The following is an 18,124-nucleotide window of genomic DNA, read 5'->3' as shown; positions in this document are numbered from 1 at the left end:
AAAGTGCCTTCAGGGTTTCCCTTTCTTTCTCTGCTAAAAAGTTCTGGGCAGCGTGCCTGAAAATGACCTCTGCCTAAGGCTTCAGATAAAGAAACTTTGGGATAAAGGTGGAAGGGCTAGGAATGCAGTTATGCTAAGAATATGACTGGCCAGTGGGTCCTAAGTCCTTGAGTACAACTTCCTTTAGAGACTGGAGTTCATTGGCTATATATGAAGTCTAGTTTGGGGCTAGTGGAGGGCAGCTTTCCCTGTGATGCCTGACAGGTAAGGCCTTTATAACTAACTGTGGTCAGTCCTGAAAAAAGTCATAGGCTTTTAAGCAGGAATTGGACTCCTCAAATGATTCTCTGTGATCTGGCCCCTTCTTATTTCTGTAGCTTCTTCTTTGGCCCCTGTTGCCTGTACTGCCCCAAAATTGTAGAAACATTTCAGTTTAACACATACCTAGTTGTTTCTTCTTTGGCTTTGCGAATGCTGTTCTCTCAGAAAGAATGCTTTTCCTTTCCTTATTCTCCTGGTAAACATCTGTTAACTCTTTGACTCAATTTGTGTGTTGTTATTGCCTTCCAGGAAGTCTTCTGTTACTTTGGATAATGCCCTTTCACTTTGTTCCCAAAGAATGTTTTGTGTATATTACAATTGTCTCTTCATATATCTATTTCTTCCATTGTACTGTGAGGTCCTTGAGGATAATAACTTTCTTTATCATCAAATAACTGTAAATCTTCTCTGCCTGGTACAGGTCCTTATGCATCATTGATATTCAATAAGTGTTTGTTGATTAAATGAGTGAGTGAGTAAATGAGTGAAATATAAACTCATTAGTTTTTTATCCCTGTCTTTTATGATATGTCCAGGCCCCAATAATTATTTTATACCTCGTTTTCTACTGGGGCCAACCAAAAGGACTGCTTCCAATTTTCTGACCTCTGTACTTTTGCTGAAAAGCCTACAATGCCATCTTCTTCCTTGTATATCAGCTGAAACTTGACCCCTTCTTATGGATCTTTTTCAAAAAAATCTCTTGCTCCTTAAAGCATTTCCTGATCTCTTTAAAACATATGTGATCACTTATTCCTTTTTTTCAATTTCCAAAGCTCTGGATTTTTACATTTCTTATGGCATTGATCTTAATGCCATATAATTCATTTTATCCCATTTATTAGATTGTAAGTGCCTTGAGATTACAGACTGTTTTCCTTAGATGAGTATCCATTATAGCACCTCAACCTTTTTAAATAGTAGTGGGCACTTAAAAAATATTTGTAAATGAATATAATTAAGCCAAAACAGTACTGGTCATTCAGAGCCAGACAAACTGAAATGTAGTAAAGTGAGGAAATAAATAATTTCAGAATGTGAATAATTGCTTCAAAATTGAAAGTACTGCAAAGTTTCTGCGAGATGACAGCAACTATTGAAAGAAGTGGCTTCCAACTGTCTTAAAAACCTGGAAGTGTAACGTAATAAGCCCTTTTGTCCCTGTGGATGAGGAGTACATACTTTTCATTAATTTATCTAGCTTGCAAAGCAAGTATATAATATTTTTTATGCTAGTTAAAATCAGTTATTTGCTTTCATCAGTATTTTCCTAAGAGTTTTGGGTTAAAGGCAGCGAGTATTGGATTATGGTGGGTTGCCGCTGCATTTAAGCCTTTAAATTATTTATTTAAAGATAATAGTGCCATACTAAGGTGGCTGATACCTCTTTGCTTTTTTTCTCTCTCTTTCTATAACTTATAAACTATCTTAACAACAACCACAAAAATGTGATATAGGGGTGCCTGGGTGGCTCAGTGGGTTAAGCCTCTGTCTTCAAGCTTGGGTCATGATCTCAGAGTTCTGGGATCGAGCCCTGCATCGGGCTCTCTGCTCAGCGGGGATCCTGCTTTCCCCTCTCTTTCAGCCTGCCTTTCTGTCTACTTGTGATCTCTCTGTGTCAAATACATAAATAAAATCTTTAAAAAAAAAAAAAAAAGTGAGGAGCGTCCTAACAGGATTGCCAGTGAGGGGCGTTAGGGTTCATCTTTTTTAAAAAAATAAATAAATAAAAGTTTTTAAATAATGGAAAGTCACAGATGTGAGGTCTAGCTCAGTTTTTTAGTGGCAAAATTGGGATTTAACTTGTTAAATTGGAATTATATTCCTAACTTAAAGCATTGTTCTGTGAATTAAAAGAGACCACATGTAAAATTCTTATCAGAGTGTCTGATATACTGTGGGCAGTCAGTAATTTTTAGTTCCTCTCCCTTTTCCAGGAGCACAGTGTAACCTACTTCTCAAAAGAAAGAGGTCCTGGGGCGACTGGGTAGCTCAGTCCTTAAACATCTGTCTTCGGCTCAGGTCATGATCCCAGAGTCCTGGGATCAAGTGCTCTTTGCTCTTGGATCTGCTCTGGATCATTGGGCTCTCTGCTCAGCAGGGAGCCTGTATCTCCCTTTCCCACTGCTCTGCTTGTATTCCCTCTCTTGCTGTGTCTCTCTCTGTCAAATCAATAAATAAAATCTTAAAGAAAAGAAGAAAGAGATCCTGTCTTTCTGAGACTTCAGCTCATTCTCTGCATGCACATTGTCCAGCCTTGTGACTCTTGACTAGAGTGACCCTATAGATCATAGACTGAAGACAGTCTTCAAGCATGTTCATAAGCTTCCATTCTTTCATTCTAGACATGTTTTAATACAAGTTGGAAACTCATTAAGTAAAGGGGCTTGATACATTGATTAAACATATATTGATTAATTAATTCAGAAACCAAATTATTATAAATGTTAATGATGTGGAAAACAGGGTAAATTTGGTTTCTCAATAAATCAATATCTGATAAACCCTATATTAAGTTACAGAGGTCCAAAAAGAGCACAGGTTTATCATTCTTACCCAACCCAGACATCCGTACCAGCCTACTCATTCTCCTTCGCCTTCTATATTTTGGCCTGTCAACCATATCACTCCAAAATCTTGAGTAAGTTTTGCTGGCTGCTCTTTTTAGACTTGTTCTTAGATTGCGGAGTGTAGCTGGGAGTCAAATCACATTTGTAAAGAGTGCCACTCTAGATGAATGGTTTTGGATCTCAGCTAGGCCTTTGTAACTACTTAGCCATTCTTAAATTTGCTTTTAGTCAGCTTTCCTTCATATTCCCCAAAGCAGCTCATTCTAATTTTTACCTCTCTATTCTGTTCTTCTGTTAGAAGCTTGCTATTGTAGGGGCACCCCAGCATTGGGCTCTCTGCTCAGCGGGGGGCCTGCTTCCCTTCCTCTCTCTCTCTGCCTGCCTCTCTGCCTACTTGAGCTCTCTGTCTGTCAAATAAATAAATAAAATCTTTTAAAAAAAAAGAAGCTTGCTATTGAGTAGAGAAAACAAATTATGAGGCCAAAATCAGATCTTCAGTTTTTATTCTTTTAAACCCTAAACTTGTTAATGTACAGAGCTTTACATCCTTCCATCTTGCCAATGAGAAGGAGGTGACTTTTTTCACTTCCAGGGAAGTACACTCTCTTTATAGGATCATACCTCTTCTATCTCCATAATGCTGTCCTTGCCCTTCTCCCACATGTCATCTTCAGTCTTAATATATTTTTTGAACTTAGTCTTTTCCATCTTCAAACATGCTTACATATATTCTTGACTCTCTTTAAACCAACACCCTATTTCCCTAATTTCTTTCATTGTCAAAGAATTTTTTTCAAGGTCAAATTATCTCCACCAAATCTCCACCAAAACAAGTGTTCCCTATTATCTAGTTTTCCTTCCACAACTGTAATCAAATTGCTAATGGCATCACCAGTAATTCTTGTATCTGTTAGATGGTTTCAAAGGCACTTGGCTCTAAATGAAGTGAAAATCTTTATTTCAATAACTTGTGAAGAAGTATATTATCTTTTATTATAAGAGGTATAGGTGTGTAAAGTCTTGGGGGCAGGTCTTCAACTCCATCTTTTTTTGCAGTTCTGGGCATAAAAACTTTAACCCACTCTGTCTTCTTCATGGTTGTGTTATAACTCCTGACAACTGGATCTAACATTTCCTTATTTCAGCCCATCAGGAGAAAGGGAACTACTGTTTTAACCACTGAATAAAAGTTTTGCATTTCAGATTGTTGAAAAATGATTGCCAGGCAAAAATGTTGTGCAATGATTTGTTTGAAGCTAGATTCTGGAACCAGTCGCAGGTCTGGAATCTGACAAGAACAACAGGATTGTCATAATTGGCTTACAGTCACTTTCTGTAAGTTATCCAACCATAAAAGAAGTGATATTTGAGCAAAACTGTAATTGTTATGAAAAAATAATTAGGAAAGTTGCACTTCTCAGAAAAGAGGAAAGGGGAGAGAAGTGAATGCTAGGTAGGTAACCAAGTGAGTACTTCAATTTTCTAGTTATAAAATCCATGATTTCCCCCTTCCAAATGGAAACATTCAAATTTCTATCTGCTGAGAAATGGACAAACAAAATGTACTGTGAATGAAGTACTATTACATGCTACAACATGGATGAACCTCAAAAACATTATTCTAAATGGTAGAAGCCAGCCACAAAATTCTACATATTGTATGATTCCATTTATATAAAATGTCCAACATAGGGAAATCTTTAAAGAAAGAAAGTTAATCATTGCTGGGGACTTGGAGCTAATTATTATCAGGGGCCATTTGAGGGCATTTTAATCAGAGATTTCTTAGGTTTTTGTTTTTAAATCATGTTTGAGGGGCACCTGAGTGGCTCAGTTGATTAAGCCTCTGCCTTTGGCTCAGGTCATAATCCCAGGGTCTTGGGATCGAGCTCTGCATCGGGCTCTTTGTTCTGCGGGGAGCCTGCTTCCTCCTCTCTCTCGCTGCCTGCCTCTCTGCCTACTTGTGATCTCTGTCTGTAAAAAAAAAAAAAAAAAAAATTAAATCATGTCTGAAGTCACTCATAATACCACTGTAAGCACATGTTTTTATCAAAGTAATGTAGAAGTAGCAACATGTAAGTTCATTATTAACTAAAACCCCTACCTTACCTTTACATCATTTTACTGTTCTTGAAGCAATTTCACATACTCCCATTTCATTTGATTCCTCACTATGGCCTTGTAGTATGGGCTAAACAAGTTACAATTATTTTGTGTAAGGCGACAGAAGCCCAAAGATGATAAATGATTTATGTAGAGATCATAGATCTGGTATATGGTAGAGCTAAGGTGATCAATTTTAAGTCCTTTACAATAAATGGGACCAAATATTTTTATATCCTATCCAGAAATTGTAAAGATTATTGGTCTTTAATATAAATTGCTGCCAAACTTTAGCTATTTTATATCTTACAGTATGGATTAATTATACATTTGATTTTAATGAGTTTCTCTTAAAATGTAAACTCAGTTCTCAGGTACCAGGGTGACTCATTTGGTTGAGCGTCCAACTCTTGGTTTCAGCTCGGGTCATGATCATGGGGTCCTGAAATGGAATCCTCTGTTAAGCTGCCCACTCAGCGAGGAGTCTGCTTGTCTGTCTGTCTGTCTCTCTCTCTCCCCCTATTTGTGCTCTCTCTCTCTCTCTCTCAAATAAAATCTTAAAAAAACAAAAAAACTCAGTTTTTTCGTACTTTAGAGATACTGGAAATGTTTTTTAAAAATTATGTATTCTCATAGCATTAGGCTCTCCAAAAAATTCCAGTATGGATAAAAAGTGCCTATTACCAATGCCTTATTTTAAAATTGGTCCAGACTTAAGAAGATCCAAGTCAGAGCAAACACATTTACCTCCCTTCTGTCCTGCATCCTGTGAAATCCTCTACATGACCATTCTCAAGGAAGGGAAAATGGAAAATAACTGGTATGGGATGTGGGATGTCTTTGGGGAAAAATAAACATATTCTAAAATTAGATTATGTTGACAGCTACACAACTCTGTAGGTATACTAAAAACTATTAAATTTTACATTTTAAACAGGTGAACTTCATAGCATACAGATTATATATCTTAAAATGCAGAAACATAAAAGCTTTTCTTCATTCTTCATCCTTCAAACTTTTTTTTTAAAAGATTTTATTTTTAAGTAACAACACCCAGTGTGGGGCTCAAACTGCCAACATGGAAGTCAAGAGTAGCATCCGCCAACTGTGCCAGTCAGGTACCCTACCCTTCTAAACGTTTTTATGTAGAATTCAGTATTGCTGCCCACTCGCTGCATTGAAGAGACTTTGCTTCTTTGTCTTTTTTGGCACCATTCTATTTTGATTCCCTCAGTATCTTACTGATTGTAAGGAACTTTTTCTCTGTTTCAGTGATGCTTTCCTCTTCTGCAGTGTTTAAATATTGAAATTTCACAGATTTTATTTTCACTCTTCTGCTGTCCTTAAAATACAGTTTTCTCTGCATCTAGCAAATATCAATCTTATAATAAGGACTCAGTAAATTTTTGTTAGACGAAAATCTAAATTCCTCAACTCCCAACACTTATCAGCCTCCCAATTTCCTATCTCTAGCCCAGGCTGCTTTTTTGAGTTCCCAAGTTACAGTGATTTCTTATTGGACATACCTGCCCAGAAGTTATTAGGTGTCCAGAACATGATTATTCTCCAACCACACCTACTTAACCTGCTGTCATTTCAGTTAAGTAGCATCTTTATCCCCTTACTTCCCCTTTGTCAGAAACCTCAAGTTTGTTCTCATCCCCTTTTTCCTCACCTTCTGTATTGACTGTCTTACTGAATCTTATCTATTCCACTTCAGATAGGTTTCTTGAATTCTAGCCTTAAGTTCTATTCCTACTGCCACCGTTTATATTGTTGCCATGCAGTATATAAGGCTAATCATATTGGTCCTCTTTTGAGAGAAACTTGGCTGTCTGTCTGTGGACTATAAGATGTACAGAGAACTATTTCCATTAATTATACAAGAACTTTTGAAATCTGGTTCTAAACTTACGTTTCCTACCTTAGCTTTTTGCCACTCTGAGATTGCCTCGAAATGATCTTTGTTACCCAAAGGTCCTAAGATAAAGGTTCCTTTTTTATGTCTTTATGCCATTGTCCATGCTCTTTCTTCTGCTTGGAATGCCTTTTCCATTTTTCCCAGCAGACTCTGGTTTATCATTTAAATTTCTTTTAAAAAAGTCACTTGTTCTTTAATTGGTTATTTATTAAGTGCCTGCTTTGTTCCAGTTACTGTACTTGGCCTGTGAATTAGGTTGACATAAACCCTTGTCTTCATGGAACTTACAAAATAGATCCTCATTAAAACCTTAATGGAATTCTTAATCCTCTCAGGCAGGGTTAATTAGTATTTTGATCATAACTGAGTAGTATCCAGTGAATTTCTAGAGGAAATGTCATGTGAAAACCTCATTGGCTTTGAAGTTCATAGTTACTATTGATGGGTAGGGCCTTGTTTCTCCATCTTTAAAGTGAAAATAACAGTATTTTGGTAGGGTTGCTGTGAGGCTTGGTGATAATGTGTATAAAAGAGCATGATGGCTAGCACAGAGTAGCCAAATGCAATAAATGCTGTCTATTTTAAATATTATTTTTGATATATGATGGTTTTCTTGTCCTGATTATAACATAGAAAATTATAAAAAGCATTATTCATATTGATTTACCAAGACTGGTACATAGTTGGCACTAAATAGATATTTGGTGAATTACTTTTTTTAAATCACATTTTTGGGGAAAATAGATCAGAATTATCTAAATAGTGTGGCTACTGAGGTGAGTTTTAGGGCTTCTCGTATTCAACATCATTTATTTAAAATGTTTTTTTCATTTTTCTTTTGTTGGAGTTTTAATTGGTAGTTACGATAACACTAGATTTTTATTTTCTTATAACTTTGCTTACTTCCTGGTAAAAATGCTAAGTGAGTAAAGGAATGACTAATAGGCTAACAACAGCCGGGAAAAGTATGTGATTATTTCTTAAAGAATTGACCTTGTTACAAAATGATATTTTTGTAAATTATTCTCAATAATAATTGAAGATGAGTGTCTAAATGTCTCTAAAAGCTAACAGAGAAATACACTGAATAGTACCATGCAGAAATTCATAACTACATAAAATGTAATTTACATAATTAAATAGTATATGCAGTGTTATAGTGATTTGATGTATTATCAAATCTATGTATCAGGCCTCAATAAAGAAATAATTCTGCTTTAGAAGATACCTCCTTTTGGATCCAAGTAGTCGAAGGTTTTGTTTTGGTTTTTTGTTTTCCTTTTTATTAAGACAGCATAGTGCATAGATCACCTCCATTTGATTTATAGATAGTTCTTGGTTTTAGTTAATATTCTTTATTTATCTGCATGAAGGCACAGCAGATTTCAGCTTGTGAGATAAAGCATTCTTTTATATTGTATGATGCCCTTAGTACCTGAACATTATTTCACCAAGATTTATGCAGAAAGTGAAACCCTTCTAGAACTTAAACACTTTTATCTTCTAGCTGACAGTACACTGAAAATATTTACTTCTTTTTAGAAGTTACCATTTGTTTAAGTTGTAGCTAATATCTAGCATGAGTTTTTAATCTAAAAATATAGAAATGAAAGCGAACCAGATACAGGAATTTAAAGAACAGGTAATATAAAAATTTTAAAATAAGATGTGAAGTGCTAAAATTATTTAGGATTTAGAGCTTTTATTTAGCCAGAAAATTTATTGCTGACTTTTGTTAAGGCTATCAAGATGTGTTAGGTATTGTCACAAGGAAGTGGGTAAGATGGAAAACGGGACATTTTTCTAATGTAATTGCATTGTGACAGTTTTTCTTTTAAACTAGCATTCTTTCATTGATGTAGATCCAAGTTACAATAAAATGACATAACAGTGTAATTGCAGACATACATATATCTGACTAAATTTGAATAAGTGTTAGTACCTTTAAGTTATGGAATAATTGGAATATATATGTAGCTGTCACTGATTTTTAGTAATTAATATAACCAACTTTAATAGAATAATATAAAAATCTACTTTAATAAAGCAATATGAACTTAATGACTTCAGGGAAATAATGTTAATGTTCCCTTTTTTCCTTGATTATTTTATTCTGTGTACTAAATTTTATTTCTTTTTTTGATTTTTTTGACAGTTACTTAATCCTAGTTTGAACACTATTTCTGCTACTGATAGCATCTGAAGAGCCTCATTCTCTTCCCTTTCCCAAAGATTAGATTTAACTCTAGGAGAAAAAAAAAAAAAAGGAGCTTGAGCATTGTATGGAGAGGAGGAAAAGATGAGGTGTTCTTATGGCACCATGTCATTCTCAAGGGTGTTCCTTTAGAAAACCAAAATGAGCATTGCAGAAATCCAGGAGTGCCATTTATACAAATTTTGATGTGAACACTGCCTCCTGGAGTTGTGCAGTTTACTAGCCATTTAATAGAGCTCTGCTCTGTTACGCATAGTTTTTTGAATTCTCATTATTTATTTTCACATCTGTCTTCCCCATGAGACCAGGACAGTATCCGAATAATTCTTGTATTCATGGAAGCTGGCTCAAGGTAAAGAGTCAGTCATTGTTATTAGTAAATATTTTTGGATTCTGTTACAATATTCATCCATTTACACGTTGTTAATTGGCTCCTTGGTGTGTTAGACTTTTCCAAAACACCCTGAACTTTATAAAGCCTTAAAATTTACATGTGAAAAAAAATAGATTATTTATACTTGAGCAATTTAACTGCTAGAGGAAGAAAGTGGATTATATCTTAGTTATTGATTGATTCTTTCTTTTACTTCTGCCTTTTCCACCTGATTCTCATTTGGGTCATACTTGTTTATTTATTTTAATTGATCACATTACTGACTACAATGGAGCTCAGAAAGGGAATTGATAGATTATTAATGCTTGAGTTATATTTCCCTCTAAGATACATTTCAACAGTCTGTTTGATTCTATTCTTGTAGAATAGAAAATACAAATTCTGTATATTAAAACGACATTGTTTTATAGTCTTTTATGTAGATTTTAATGATTTGTTAAAGGCATGTGTATATAGACAGATAAGTGTGAAGTTTTTTTTTTTTAATTATGAAGAAAATTAGATGACTTAGCAAAAGACAATTATACTTTTATTGTAATTTTAACCTCAGGCTTTGAAATTAGCTCAAAGAAGCAGGGAAAATAATTAGAAAAGTTAGAACATTTAATTTCAGTGTCATCCACAGCTTTTTAAATATGTGTATTTATATTAGTTAGAGATTTTAGTACTTGAAGAGTATACTAGTAGGGAACCTAACTACAGCACCTTTTATAGAGAAGATTTTATTTCCAAATACTATGTGGCCTAGGCTCACATCCTTAATTTGAATACTTTTGGGGATCTTAGTTTTCATTTTTGTGGAAATGGATAGAGGTTAAGTTTGTGAATGTGGTATCACATATTAATATATATTTTTTGATAAGTTCAGATATATATATATTTCTAAATTCTCAGAATAATAATTTCTTATCTTACCCATGCTTGTATTTGATTAACAGTTGGTTTCTTTTCTGATTTTTTTTTAAGATTTTTATTTATTTATTTGACAGAGTTCACAAGTAGGCAGAGAGAGAGGGGAGAAGCAGGCTCCCCACTGAGGGGGAGGAGTCCATAACTCCCCAGGACCCCACTGAGTCCAGGACCCTGAGATCATGACCTGCGCCAAAAGCAGAAGCTTAACCCACTGAGCCACCCAGGCGTCCCAAGAGTTTTCTGAACTTCGTTTTTTAAAATTTTTCTAGCCATACCATTGGTGATAGCTCCAAAAATATACAACTTATTTAATTCATAACATCATGGGAAGATAGCTGACTTGATTATGCCAAATTTGCCAATTTCTTATCTTCTTTTCCCCTATAAGGGGCTTTTAGAGTGAAATCCTTATGTGAAAGATCTGAACTTACAGTAAGTTGGTGATTGAAACCTACACATTCCTCTTTCCAATACTGTTCTAAAATGACAAACCATGCCTCATTTTTTCAGTGATAAAAGTTAATACAAAGAGTGTATGTTATTGGAAGGAGTAGGATTGGGGGGTAAAACATTGGATTTTTAAGCCCAGGTCTGTTTCTATGTAAATGACTTTAAACATGCTAGTAATTACCCTTATCTGAAAGAAATGAATATGGCTTTTTTATCCCCCAAAGACCATGTATTGCTCTGAGCATCAGAAATTGGATGATAATGCTATTTTTTATCCAAATGAGGCTAATAGCTATTCTTTTATGAGTTAAGTTCCTTGAGGGTTTGTAACCTGTATCACCTGCAGAGCAGTGCTTTATTATGGAGAGACTCTCCAGAAAATGTATTGAAAGTTTTGGGCTCTCTAGAAGATTTTTGTAATATACTCTAGATCTGTGCTCTGAAATAAGTGATTTTTGTTTGTCTTCAGATTATTTGAAATTGTTAACAGGAGTTAAACTATTTGTATTGAGAAAGATAGTTTGGGATACAGCTTCAGGATATTATAAACACTGTGGTGAGCTATAAAGTTCTTTTTTTTCTTTTCTTTTGGACTGTAATATTTTTAAATTTTTGGTACTACATTTATATTTGAAGATGAGACTTATCTTAAAGAATTTTTCATTGTATGAGCAAATTCTCTGTTCCTGATATATTGGTGCTTTTCTTTCAGCCAAATGTTAGTATCAAAGGGCACAAAAATAAATATCATAGTTCTGTTTCCTCTTAATTTTCATTATTGCATTTATACATACTGTCTTTGAGTTACCTGTTAATTTGTGAATGATTTTATAATTCTTCTGTTTTTTTCTACGCTATGACAAAAAATATTGCACACATCCTTTAATAGCTATTGGATTTGACTTCACCCTCATGCATTATACTAGAATGTATTGTTACCTAATTTTGTAATAATTTTATAATAGCAGCTTAACATCTCTTATAATTTTAATTGTTATCAAGAAAAATGATATCATTTAATTTGACTCAAAATTTAGAAGGATGGATGAATGACAAATTAATAATTCACCACCTTTGCATAAGACTGAAGCATTGAATATTAGAAGGATTGATGGCTGAAGAGGTTAACAAATTTTAGCAGCTTTCATTAGCTTTACATCGTCATATGTTTGTGGTGCTGAGTGAAATAGGCTTTGTAGGAGATCTCAGTCTAGGGAACTAATTACTTGTGCCGATTGCCGCCCTGATGAATAGACCCTCATTGTATCATTCCCCTGAAGACGAGGAGCAGCCCGTGATTCACGACTGCATCCTGGCTGATATTTGATAATAATTTTAACAGATAAATGTAGGTAGGCAGAATGATGAAGTGCCTATCCAAGCTCCATGACTATCAAAGCCATACACGTAGCCATCTGTGTATGGTCTTCTCGCCTTTCAGCTAAGGAGAATTTTATTTTATTAATTGAGTTCAGACAACTCTTGTCTTTTGCTTCTATGTATATTCTGTAGGAGCTTCTTACATATTTTAAATGGTATTATAATAGTTTTCATTTAAAATGGATACAGCAAAATAAGAAAGAAGAATAAAAGATCTCTTTAATTTTCCTTTTTGAGGACTGCAATTCTTACACTTTTTTGTATTCCATTTTGGTTACATTACATCTCCTCCTGTTTTGCATGATCAGAATCAACAAAGGAAGTTTTTGATATTCTCATTGTGTCCCCAGCTTTCTCAGAAAAGACCATTGGATTCCTATTATTTTTAAAAATATATATCTTCTTTAACATACTGTTAGTTGTCTATGCTTTTATTAATCTGAGATAATTTTTAATCAGTAAAGTACTTACTTACAAATTATTTTGAATTTTTAAAGTATAGCATCTCTAATATATCAAAATAAGAGTAACTTTTTTAAAGTATATCATCTCTAATATATCAAAATAAGAGTAACTTTTAAGTGGGTATTTTGGGACTATCAGTGGTCAAGACTAATGGGTCAAAGCTGACAGGTACAATTTTATTAGTTCATGAAATGAAAGTGTGATTTTATTTTGTATTAGTCATTCCTTACAGAAGTTTTGATTATGAATTTTTAAATTTAAGTAATGAAGCTTAGTGAGTAAGTGTATTCTGCAGGTCTTTTTTTTTACTGTAACTGAAAAAACTTCATATTAGTGTTTTCCTTATAAAATATTTTTCAGCATGCTAGATTATGATTAGTTAATAGGAGAGAGAGTTGACATTTATATATTGCCATATAAAAGATCTACATAATTGGGGAAAATATAGTAGAACCCTTTAAAAAATACATTTCCAAAAGTATGCTTTTGATATAGCAATTATTGCAGATCATATAGCATGTAGTTTTTAATTAAATATAAAAACAGACTACATAAAACAGAATTCCAATCTGATTTGCTTGAAAATAGATTGCTGTTTCACTCTATAGGAATGGTTTATTTAAAAACAGTAAATGGAAAAGAAATGCATTTTCTTGTGTTGTTCTAAGCCTCAGGGGCTAAATGTAATGAATATTTTAAGAGATTATTTTAATTAAATTCCTGCACATCTAAACAGAGTAATATTTTATTATCACATACATAACCATGTAACTGAGATATTCATTAAAGTTAACACTTTCTGGACCAAGAATTCATGGTATGATTTACTGACCTTGTGCAAAAAGGCACAAATTAGGAAGAAAAATGAAGGGGGACAGACTTTGATTAATATAGGTAATGCTATACCATATTTATAATAGCCTTTTTCCCTATTCTGGTTTATAAATGCAGCCACAGAGAAAGGTGCCCTGCTGAGGCTGAAATGAGGCTGAAATCAGAGCACATGCCACTAGAGTGTGGGGAAACTGATCACACTGTCAGCAATTCATTTTAAAATGATGTATTTAGTGCTCATTTCACCTTCCAAGAAAAAGGAAAAGGAGTTCCTTAGACTGGAAGGTGATATTGTTATTTTCAAGGACATACCTAAGTTAAAGATTGCAGAAAAAGGGGAGTGTGAGGTGGAGGGAGAATTAGGAGCAAGGGGAAGGGAAAAAAAAAGCCAGAGCAAACAAGGAGAGCTTTATGCAGAAATTCAGTGCTACCACGCTGTTTGATAATTGCTAACATATGTGGCTTCTCTGTTTCATTGTAGTCGTCCTCGTGAGTTCTGGCGCCTTGACTACTGGGAAGATGACTTGCGGCGCCGGCGACGATTTGTGCGTAACCCTCTAGGATCGACACATCCTGAAGCGACACTAAAAACAGCCGTGGAACATGGTCAGTGTTTAAGTCACTCCTTGCCAATAGCAGCAGGTACAGTACTTGGTAATGAAGAGAATAACTTCATTATTACAAGGCACTGTAAAATGGTCCATGCCACATTTCATAGTTATTCACCCCAGAAAGAGAAGTTAAATTTTTTTATAGTTAGTGTAGGGTCCTATTAAATTATGGTGTCAAGTGTATTTGTTTATTACGTTACACATGCAAAACATACTTAACATAGACCCTTTATTTCAGAGTAGGGGGATAAAATATTTCTCTTTTTAAGTGACACATTCAGCTTTGAGTAAATTAATCCAGGATGCCTGCCTTAAATCCATGAATATCAGAAAGACAGCATTTACAAACCAAATGGGTTTCTAGGTCCTTTTGTGTGTATATGGTTTTCTCTCAACTATGGTATTTTAGCATGAGATTATGAAGTGGGAGAGATGGTAATAAATGTCCAAGTGCCTAGATACTTTCTGAGCCTTGATTTGTAGATGGTTGTGATAGATGGCTCCTAGAAAAAGAGAATAGACATTATTTTCATATGTTCCTTTTCTGCATCAACTTGTTATCAGAGCTTAACATTTTTCCCTTTTTTGATATAATGCGTATCACTATGATTCAGATTAGGCAGAAGCCTGATGAGCAAATTGGAGAAACCTGAAAAAGTCCTTTGGATTTAATAATATACTCTCTTTGATCATAGGATTTCACTTAATATTTTATAACTTTTGAAAGCCAATTAAGATACATTGATTAAGGGGGGGAATTTCCTCTCAATATTAAATTAATTTTGATTTTATAAAATATAAATTGGTTATTTTTTAATAAGATAAAATGGTTTTAATTCTCTTTTTTCAATGTATTGGTTTAACATGCAGCAATTTATGGTTAAGTGATATGGTTAAGTGACAGTAGTATACAAAATAAATATAAAATTACATTCAGTAAGGGTATTAAGGATTTTAAGGATATTAAGAATTTATATTAAAAGTCTGTGATCTTAGGTTTGGCCTTAGTCAGGCAGCTTAACCTCTTGCACTCAGCCTTAAAGAGCCATTTCTGGAAGAAAATGTCCACAATATGTCATCAGATATAACACCAAATGTGACATCAGTCCTTTAAAATAAATGATCATACAGAGAATAGTCAATAACAAAGTGATCTAAAAGCAATAATAGTCTGAGGGCCCTACATCTTCAACTTCAGGAGATAGGAAAGGAGAAATAAGATGTAAAATTAATTAGGCTACTTTCCCTTTTAGTGTTCATGCGCTTTTTATGTGTTGCCATACATTTCAGAGTTAAATTTATTTTCTTCTTTCCTTTTTTTTGGGGGGTGGGGGCTGATAACTCACTCTTACACTAAAAGAAATCAGCTTAATTGTCAGCTTTATACTTTTCAAACAGACATTGGTATGTACACTTAAAATTTAATAAGTGTCTTTCTGCCTTCTTAACTGTCAGTGAACATTGAGTTGTGAAGCCTGAAGTCTATCAGTGACAATAAATGTGTTTTCATGAAAATATTTTCTTTTATACTTGGAGAAGGGACTTGTTTTTAAAAATTATACATAGGCAATCTGTTAATCCTTAATTTTGAAAGAAATATCAGTAACTTGAACTTAAAATTTGTGGTATAGATTTAGTACAGAGCTTATTAAAAATCCATCTTTATTAAAAATAGTACATGTAGCCATTGGGGGAATGGCAGAATTTTTTGTAATGAATAAATTTGGATTTTACTGTTATTGAACTTTACCTTTTAAAATAATATTATGTCAACTCTTTTAATGCTAAGAAGCTGGCTAAAAAATATTTATTAGCAAAGCTTACTGTTGTTTAAGACTTTTTAAAATCCTGTATGGAAGCAGATTTCACTAAAATTACTCTAAATAGTAATTGAAAGGTTAATATTAATATTCATTAAATTGAGAGAAGTAAATGAAGCATTATGTATTTCCGTCTTATTTGACAATATTGTACATGAATCTTAAAATGGTTAATATTTGAAATACTCTGAAAGATTAAAAACAAAAATTTTAATCTGAAATGTGTTTTTTAAAAAAAATGTTTAGGAGATGCTTCAATGTCTGCCAGTTAAAGAGGCATGTCATATTTAATATAACATCTTTTGATGAAATATACAAGTTTTTTGTCATAATTTTTGTTTTTTATTTTAAATAATATTACTTTAAAAACCCAGCACATAGATTGTACACTGGTAGTGTTTCATGTCAATCAGATTTATGCTAGTTCATTATATAAGCCAAGAACTTAATATTTAGTGTTATATTGACATACCTTACAGTTGACATTCAGTTTTAATTTTATGTTAATTATGAAATTCTTGTTCTTTAGCCTTAATAACAATAAGGAAGCTAATGAAAATAAACATTAAAAATCAAGTTAGCGAAACACAGTGGTTAATGTGATCAAGAAGCACTTGAAATTACAGAATTTAACATGGCTAAATACTGTGCTTCAGTGTCAAATTTGAATATTAAAAATAGATATTACTGAGGATAGTGTGTCAGTTTTAATCTGTTTTAGGAGTTCTCACTTTTATTTATAATTGATGTAACTAAGGAGGCACATTAGTTTAATATATAATCTTAAAACATCATGAACTATATTATTGTTATCAAAGGGAAACATCTAAATAGAAATGCTGTTGGAGATTAGTTATGTATTTTAGTAGTAAGAGCCATCTTTTTTATAGATTGATTTGATTTGAAGGAAAGCCTCTGGTGTAAAGGTGGCAGAGTAAATACCTGAAGAGTGATGTTCTCTGTTCGGGCGATCAATACTAGCCCCATGACTCTACTTCTGGCTACCTTCTAGTTAAAAACAAATTTTTTAATTCTGACAATTTAATTGCCCTTCCCAAGTTCACATTAACTTGCTTGGGGAAAAGGGCCTTAGGTAATTTTTCAAAGAGAGACCCTCCAAAGTGGTTATTTATAAAAGTCATTTTGTAATGGGAGATTTCTTTAACTTCGCAGAAACTGAGTCATATTTTTAAATTAAAATTAATACTTCCTCTTATTATCAAATATTCTTTATGGAAATTAGCAGCAGCAAGCAGAGGTGGGTATTTGATTCTTGAGGGCATTTTCTTGCATTTTATGGTTTAAATTTTATTAGAAATTAGTTGTAATGATTTGTAACATTCTCCTGATGTACAGGGCCCAGTTTGTCAGTTATTTATTATCAGAGCATTTTAGATCTGGAAAGAACCAAAGGCTAAAGTCTATTCTAACTTTATTCTTTATAAATAAGGAAACTGAGGAAACAAAAGCCACATAATTCTTGGTACACACAGGACTAAAGCCCAGGTTAACTGGCAACTAATCAGATTTTCTTATTGTAGTGCTATACTGTCTTCTAAAATTCATTGTTAAATATAATGGGAATTTTACATTTAAATTAAAGCCACATAAAAAATATTTTAAATGGTGGAAAGATTGGTTTTAATTCAAATAATAAAACAGTTTAGCGGTAGAATCCTATTGAATTCAAGACATTTTCATTTTGTTAAGAATGTGCATGCTAATGGTAATATATGAGGAGAATTTAAGATAGTTTAAGAAGTCTCTTATAATTGTATGGAATGATACAAGTAACTCATCTGGTTTCCTTGAGATGACAGATCATATAAAGATCCTAAATCATGCCATTCTCTCATAACTTCAGTAATGCCAGATATTGTTGCTTCCTATTTAGGATCAACATATATTAGGTTCTGTAACTAAAACTCATTAGGAGGTGAACTTGGCTTGTTCTCTTAATCTCCTCATCATCTTTTGTAGTTTCACTAATACTTCTAGAGTAAATTGTCTTGACTTGGAACTGTTTGGAAGTTGCATAAACTATAAAGTTTGGGACAGTAGTTGTATATAAGATATTCTTTAAGTGTCTTGTTCAGAATAAGCAGTTATGGTTATAGGTATTTCACAT

General features: G+C 33.5%; 1 protein-coding gene across 3 annotated transcripts in view; it reads left to right on the top strand.

Moving 5' to 3' along the window:
* The window catches only part of LRBA (LPS responsive beige-like anchor protein), a 731,121-nt gene that overhangs the window by 425,588 nt on the left and 287,409 nt on the right, over positions 1 to 18,124 (top strand). For all 3 annotated transcript variants that reach the window (XM_032332488.1, XM_032332486.1, XM_032332485.1), the window contains one exon: positions 14,047 to 14,171. In XM_032332488.1, coding sequence (XP_032188379.1) covers positions 14,047 to 14,171 — 125 coding nt within the window. The remainder of the gene's footprint in view (positions 1 to 14,046; positions 14,172 to 18,124) is intronic.

This window comes from Mustela erminea, chromosome 2 (assembly GCF_009829155.1).
Source record: "Mustela erminea isolate mMusErm1 chromosome 2, mMusErm1.Pri, whole genome shotgun sequence".
Classification (NCBI taxonomy): domain Eukaryota; kingdom Metazoa; phylum Chordata; class Mammalia; order Carnivora; family Mustelidae; genus Mustela; species Mustela erminea.
The sequence above is the reverse complement of the archived record's forward strand: the minus strand, read 5'-3'. Positions and strand labels throughout refer to the sequence as shown.